A 6,554-nucleotide genomic window follows, 5' to 3' on the forward strand; every position below is an offset into this window, starting at 1 on the left:
GTGAGGCCCTGGAGTCCTTTAATGTTTTGTATTTCTCCATAAGATTAACATGGGAAACAAAAATTGTTATGAAACTCCAGCTGTTGTCAGAAATCAAAAGTGAGAAGAAGAGCATATGTTAATTATAAACAGTCAATAAGTTTGCTAATTTACAGTTTGCTACAAATATTTGCTGACTTGGTTGAAATTACAGTAGTTTTAAAATAACGCCTGTAATGCTTAGCAATTGCTCGAATTCGAGCAACAGGGACACTAGTTGAACAATAATTATGTTGATAAATATAGTAATAATTAATTAAATACAGAACATCCGGGCCCCCTTGAATCTACTTGGAGATTCAAAACAAAATACAGAGGGACACATTTCAGACACCTAAGACATATAATTATAACTAAAGCTATATACATGAAGTGCTATCAATTGATAGTCTATTCACAACCAAGAGGCAGTGGAAACACTTTTACAGCGGGTCGAGTGAGGATGCCGGTTGCTGTCTTCAAGTGTACCACTCGTACCACATTGTCTTTGCCAGGAGACACATCAATAATGCGGGCCAAAGGCCAGGTCAGAGGAGGGGTAGATTGTTGTTCCACTAACACAAGATCACCGACTTTGAGGTTATCTTGGTGCGAGGCCCACTTCATCCTTTGTTGCAAGGTGTGCAGGTACTCTTGCTGCCATCGCTTCCATATTCGCTGATGGAGTGCCTTGACGAGATGCCAGTGCTTCAGCCTGTTGGTGGAGACGTCTTGGACATCTTCTTCGGGAACCGCAGTTAGAGGGGCGCCGATCAGGAAATGTCCTGGAGTGAGAGGTGTCAGGTCCGAAGGGTCGGATGAAAGCGGCGTAAGAGGGCGTGAGTTCAGAACGGCTTCTACCTGTGTTGTCAGAGTTGAAAACTCTGCCAAAGTCAGGATGTTCGTTCCGATGACCCGTTTGAGGTGGTGTTTAGCGCTTTTAATGGCGCTTTCCCATAACCCACCCTGATGAGGGGCTGAAGGGGGGTTGAAGTGGAAAATAATCCCTTTGGTAGAGACAAAGTCCTTAAATTGGTTTGAAGATTGAGTGGACTTAATAATCTTCTTAAGGGCGTTATCTGCACCTACAAAATTCGTACCGCAGTCGCTGTACAAGTTGGTACTTAAGCCTCTTCTTGAGACAAAACGAGTTAAAGCCGCTAGGAAGGCATCTGTAGTCATATCTGTCACTACTTCGATGTGTACGGCCTTAGTAGCCATACAAACGAATATGCACAAGTAGACCTTAACGTGTCTGATTGAGCGTAAGTTGTGGACTTTAACAATTAAAGGGCCACCATAATCCATTCCAGTTGAGATGAATGGTCTGGCAGGAGTGACACGAACTTTGGGTAAATTACCCATTTGAGGCGCCTTGTTTCGGGGTCTATTTTTAAAACAAGGGATACATTTGAATATGCGTGAGCGGATAACACTACGCGCACAGAGGATCCAGAACCTTGAGGCTAAGAGAGATTGAGTGAGTTGAGGTCCGGCATGAAGATGTGTTTTGTGGCAGTCATCTATGATAAGATCTACAACATGGTGCCTTTTGGGGAGCAATACGGGATGAACGCTGTCATAGGGGAGCGAAGAATGCTTAATGCGGCCGCCTACACGAACTATTCCGTGCTCATCGAGAAAGGGTGACAAGCGTTTATACTTAGAGTTGCAGTTTGCTGATTTCTGGAGATTGGCGATTTCTTCAGAAAAAACATGATTTTTGAACAAGTTGGATAATTTTTGTGGTTGATGACTTGAGTTCATTTGTAGTGAGAGAACTTCGCAGCTTGTTCGATCTTCTCGCATTGTAAACGAAGCGATGAATGTAAGCTGTAATGCGTACGAGTTTAGTCCACGAGGAAAATCTTGTCAAAAGTTCCCATTCAGGGTTGGAGTTCGAAGTGAAGACAAAAAGTTCAGCCCCTTTTGTTTCTTCTGAGTTATCTAAATTGACAGGTGTAAATTGTCTATTAGGCCAGTCTTCACAAGGCTGAGAGAGCCAAGATGGCCCGGTCCACCACAAGGGGTGATTTTGGAGCTGAGTGGCAGTTATTCCCCGAGAGGCGCAATCTGCGGGGTTATCCTGACTGGGTATGTAACGCCAGCAATGTGAGGGGAAAAGTTCTTGAGTCTGAGCTACTCTGTTTGCCACATAAGTTTTCAGTCTGTATGGTGGTGTTTGAAGCCACGTTAGAGTGATGGAAGAGTCACACCATAGAACAGTACGAGAGAATGTAACTTTATTTGTAAACATAGAGAGGCAGTATGATGCTAGTTGAGCAAGGAGATGAGCAGCACATAGCTCGAGACGAGGTAGAGTGACTCGTTTTAGTGGAGATACACGAGTTTTCGCCAATATTTGACGTACAGTGACATCACCGGATGAGAGTTTGCATCTGAAATAGAGAACTGCGGCATAACCGCTTTCTGAGGCATCTGAGAAGCCGTGAAGTTCAATAGCGCTTGAAACTGAAAACTGGAATGCTCTGGGGATCTGAATATTGGAGAGAGATTGAGTATTAGTTACAAAGTTTTGCCATATTGAAGTTAAGTCACTTGAGAGCTCTTCGTCCCAGTTTAATCCTGTGGTCCAGAGCAGCTGTATAAAGCATTTTGCTTGCATTGTACACGGAGCTAGAAAGCCACACGGGTCGTAGATTTTAGCAACCAAGCTGAGCACACGACGTTTGGTGGGTGTCTCATTAGCTGCATCAGAGAAATGTATATTGAAAGTGAAACAATCAGAAACTGGTGACCATTGCAGTCCTAATATTGAAAATAGAGGTTCTTTAGCATGTTCCAGAAATACAGGTAATTCAAGATGTTCTTGGGGCAGAGCTTGAAGGAGTTCCTTAGCGTTGGATGACCACTTCCGGAGTTCAAATCCACCACGGGACAGAAGGCTAATTATCTGGCTTTGAAGTTCTAGAACATCTTCGACCGTGTCAGCACCTGCGATTATATCATCAACATACGTATTGGAAGTTAAAACTTGAGCAGCAGCAGGAAACGCCTCACCCTCGTCTTTAGCTAGCTGATGAAGCGTTCTAATAGCGAGATAGGGGCTGCTGTTGACCCCATATGTGACTGTAGCCAGCTGGTAGGTGGAGAGGTCCTGGGAAGAGTTATTACGCCATAAGATAAGCTGGTATTTCTGATCGTCTGGATGTACTAATATTTGACGATACATTTGACGAATGTCACAAGAGAAAACAATGTTATAGGACCTGAAATGGAGCACAATGTCACAAATGTTCGTCTGGAGCTTAGGACCTGTAAGTAATATGTCATTTAGCGACAGTCCAGAACTGGTCTTGCTACTAGCATCGAACACAGTACGAAGTTCGTAGAGCTACTATTTTCTTTCAAAACCCCGTGGTGGGGAAGATAATAGTGAGGGGAGGTTAAATCAACAGTCTCAAGATTGGTCATGTGACCGAGAGAGAGATATTCATCCATAAACGCAACGTACATGTCACGGAATGAGCTTTGAGCGGCAAACTTACGCTCTAAAGAATACAAGCGTCGTTGCGCAGGGAGGTAAGAGGTTCCCAAGGGAGGATGATTAGCCTTGAATGGCAATCTAACCACATACTGGCCATTCTGGTTGCGTGTGTGGGTTTCAGAGAAATGTTTGTCACACTGTTGCTCCTCTAAAGTCTTACTACTGCACTGTGGGATCTCTTCTTGGGTCCAAAATTTTTGGATAGAGGAATGAAGATCATTATCACTGGTAGAGATAAAAGAAGAATATGTGCATGGAGCGGAGGAACTTACATCTGCAACAGGGGCGGATCCCATCACAACGAATCCAAACTTAGTGCCAATAAGGTATGGCATGTTTTCACCAATTGAATGTGTTTGGTGAGTAAGAATGAGAGGAAACAGAGAGACGCCTAAAAGAACGTCAATACCACTTGGTAAATGAAAAGTGGGATCAGCTAGCACGTAAGGTTTTACCATTTTAAACACTTCCGGTGCAAGGCGAGAGCGGGGAATATCAATAGCGATCTTGTCCAAAATATGGAATGGGTGCTGAGATGCAACATTGTTGTCACTGAGAGTAGCTAAATTTAGCCGAGTAATCCCTTTAGTTTGGGAGGTTGTGGAAGAGATGCCGACAATAGTGTGGGTCGACTTATGTCTTGGAGTTTCCAGGAGCTGAGCGGCACGCTCACTGATGAAATCACACATACTACCTGAATCGAGTAGGGCACGAAACACATGAGTATGTCCGGTAGAGGATGTCAACTTGACAAGAGTTGTACCAAGGAGGACTGTAGATTGTGATGAAGTCTTATGATTAAATGTGTTTTGAGCGGATGCCGTGACTGAGCTGGGTCCCTGAGGCGGAGGGGTTGTAGTATTATTTTCTCTATGCCATCTAGAATCTGATTGGGACGGAGTCTGGAAGTGCAATAGACTGTGGTGGCGTCTTTGGCAGGTCGTACAAGTGTTTCTGGATTTACATTGTTTACTATCATGGTAACCAAGACACGATATACATCTATTACTGTTTTTTACAAGCTGATAACGCTCTTGAGGGGTTTTAGTTCCAAAAGAAGGACACACATATATTTTATGGTCATTTTTACCGCAAGCAAAACATTGAGGGAGGAGAGAGAAGTTAGTGGTACTCTTTCCAGCTGAAAGAAGTGCTACATGTTTACTAGTTTTATCAGAAGCGAAACTAACAGATTTCTTGCCTTTAGGCTGCGGTGAATGGCTAAAATTAGCCTTCCGAGGGGTTTGGGGCAAGTGCAGCCCTGCATCCTCTGCTTGGTTACATTCAACGTTTAGAAACTTGATTATATCAGAAACTTCCGGTAGTGAGTGTGCTTCGCAATCTTGGCTCGATCGATAAGCTTCTCTTCTAGCCTTTTGCGTAAATCGGTATCCATTTTCCGCAAAATGAGGGCTGAGAGGAGGGGATTTGATGTTGATGAAACATCGCAATCAAGAGCTTTTAGCGCTTCAGAATGTTCATAATAAAGATTTATGAAATTTCTAAGGTTGCGGATGGACCCTGAGGAAATGTCAGGTAAGTCCATTATTTGATTTAAGTGCAAGGTTATGAGTCGCCTCGTATTATGATAGCGTTCTCGGAGGAGCTGATAAGCTACTAAGTAATTAGCAGTAGTGATGTTAAGAGACTTGATCAGACTTGAGGGCTCGCCAGACACGACACTTAGTAGGTACTTGAACTTAGCCACATTTGAGATACTAGCATTTCTGTGGACACTTGAGTCAAATAAATTTATAAAGCTAACCCATTGCAAAGGATTACCGTCAAACTGTTTTAATTCTAATTTCGGTAGCCTAATATTGGCTTGAGCTAGAGTGGGTGCAGTTGAACCTGCCTCGCTATGAGCCGAGGGAGTCTTTGGTTCATCTACTGGGTCAAGAGATTCAATAATACTTTGTATCTTAACATGAGTATCGTTAATTGTGTCTTGATCATCAGACAACTGAGTAGTGGGAGCTTCCTCCGGATCTATATTTTCCAAAACACGGTAAAGATTACCTTCAAAATCGGCACGCTTTTTGTTAGATTCTTTAGCATAAGCCGCCAGCGATCTATAATGCACTGTAGTAAGTGGTGGTTGTTGGGCAGCAATAGCCTGGACAGCAGTGAGGATTTTATCAAGTCTTGCCTTAATTAAAGCGGTTGAACGCTCATAAGTACTAAACTTGATGACAGCTGGGGTAGGCATTGTGATAGCCTATTTAAATACAATTGAAAATAAAATACAAATAATAAAATAATAAGAATTATTGGCCTACTTATTATTTTAAAGAAGCAGTGAGCTTAATCATTAAGTTTTATGAGAGAATAATTAATTAATAACGAACACATCAAAAACATAAATGAATTTTTTCACCAATAAAGTAAAATATAACCACATACATTACAATGACAAAGAGACAGTTAATAGCTATTTAACTGCAAATGTGAGCCTATAATACCTGGCAAGATATCAAAAATTAAAATTAAAATACATAATTAAAATACTCCAATTCAAATACAACCTAACTCAGAAAATAATCAGACTTTCCAAATAACTTAAGTTGTTTACAAGCGAGTTGAATGAGAGGAAATTATTATTTACAGTACTAAAATAAATATATCCAGGAATATTCTCAATGAATTATTATTTACATTACAGCAAAATAGCAATAGACGTAACAATATCTAAGAACAATGACAATGTGAGAATGAGAGAGTGTATTGTGGTTTGTTTATTTTGGTGTCTCGATCATATGACAGGAGCGAGTGACGTATCAGTCTGCAGTAGTTCTATGTCTGCACCGCGCCGATCAGCTGTGCTTGAGGGGGGAGGGAGCGCAACGTCTGCTAAAAGGCAACGTTCGGTGCGTGAGGGGGAACTGACCACGTGATCTGCAAACATAGGTCGCGTCGGCGCATCAAAGTTGAATGCAACACGCTGAATGTGGAGGCGGGAACAACGTTGGGCGGGAACGAAGTAAACGATATTGGTGGCGTGATCAAATAAAAAATGGCTGATCGAGCG

The 6,554-nt window shown here is 42.3% G+C and overlaps 2 protein-coding genes across 2 annotated transcripts; both read right to left on the reverse strand.

Annotated features, from left to right (window-relative positions):
• Positions 1–1,723: 1,723 nt before the first annotated feature.
• Positions 1,724–3,211, reverse strand: LOC129002275 (uncharacterized). The gene has a single exon (XM_054429954.1). It carries the CDS (start codon positions 3,209–3,211, stop codon positions 1,724–1,726), a length of 1,488 nt encoding a protein of 495 aa, XP_054285929.1.
• Positions 3,212–3,312: 101 nt separating this feature from the next.
• Positions 3,313–4,215, reverse strand: LOC129002276 (uncharacterized). The gene has a single exon (XM_054429955.1). It carries the CDS (start codon positions 4,213–4,215, stop codon positions 3,313–3,315), a length of 903 nt encoding a protein of 300 aa, XP_054285930.1.
• Positions 4,216–6,554: the final 2,339 nt, after the last annotated feature.

The sequence above is a fragment of the Macrosteles quadrilineatus genome, unplaced genomic scaffold (genome assembly GCF_028750875.1).
Source record: "Macrosteles quadrilineatus isolate MER2022 unplaced genomic scaffold, UCM_ALF_1.0 Scaffold_9__3_contigs__length_116548681, whole genome shotgun sequence".
Classification (NCBI taxonomy): domain Eukaryota; kingdom Metazoa; phylum Arthropoda; class Insecta; order Hemiptera; family Cicadellidae; genus Macrosteles; species Macrosteles quadrilineatus.

Coding starts and splice junctions, on each gene's coding strand:
- LOC129002275 (XM_054429954.1), bottom strand. CDS start 3,211: ATGTATCGTCAAATATTAGTACATCCAGACGATCAGAAATACCAGCTT.
- LOC129002276 (XM_054429955.1), bottom strand. CDS start 4,215: ATGTGTGATTTCATCAGTGAGCGTGCCGCTCAGCTCCTGGAAACTCCA.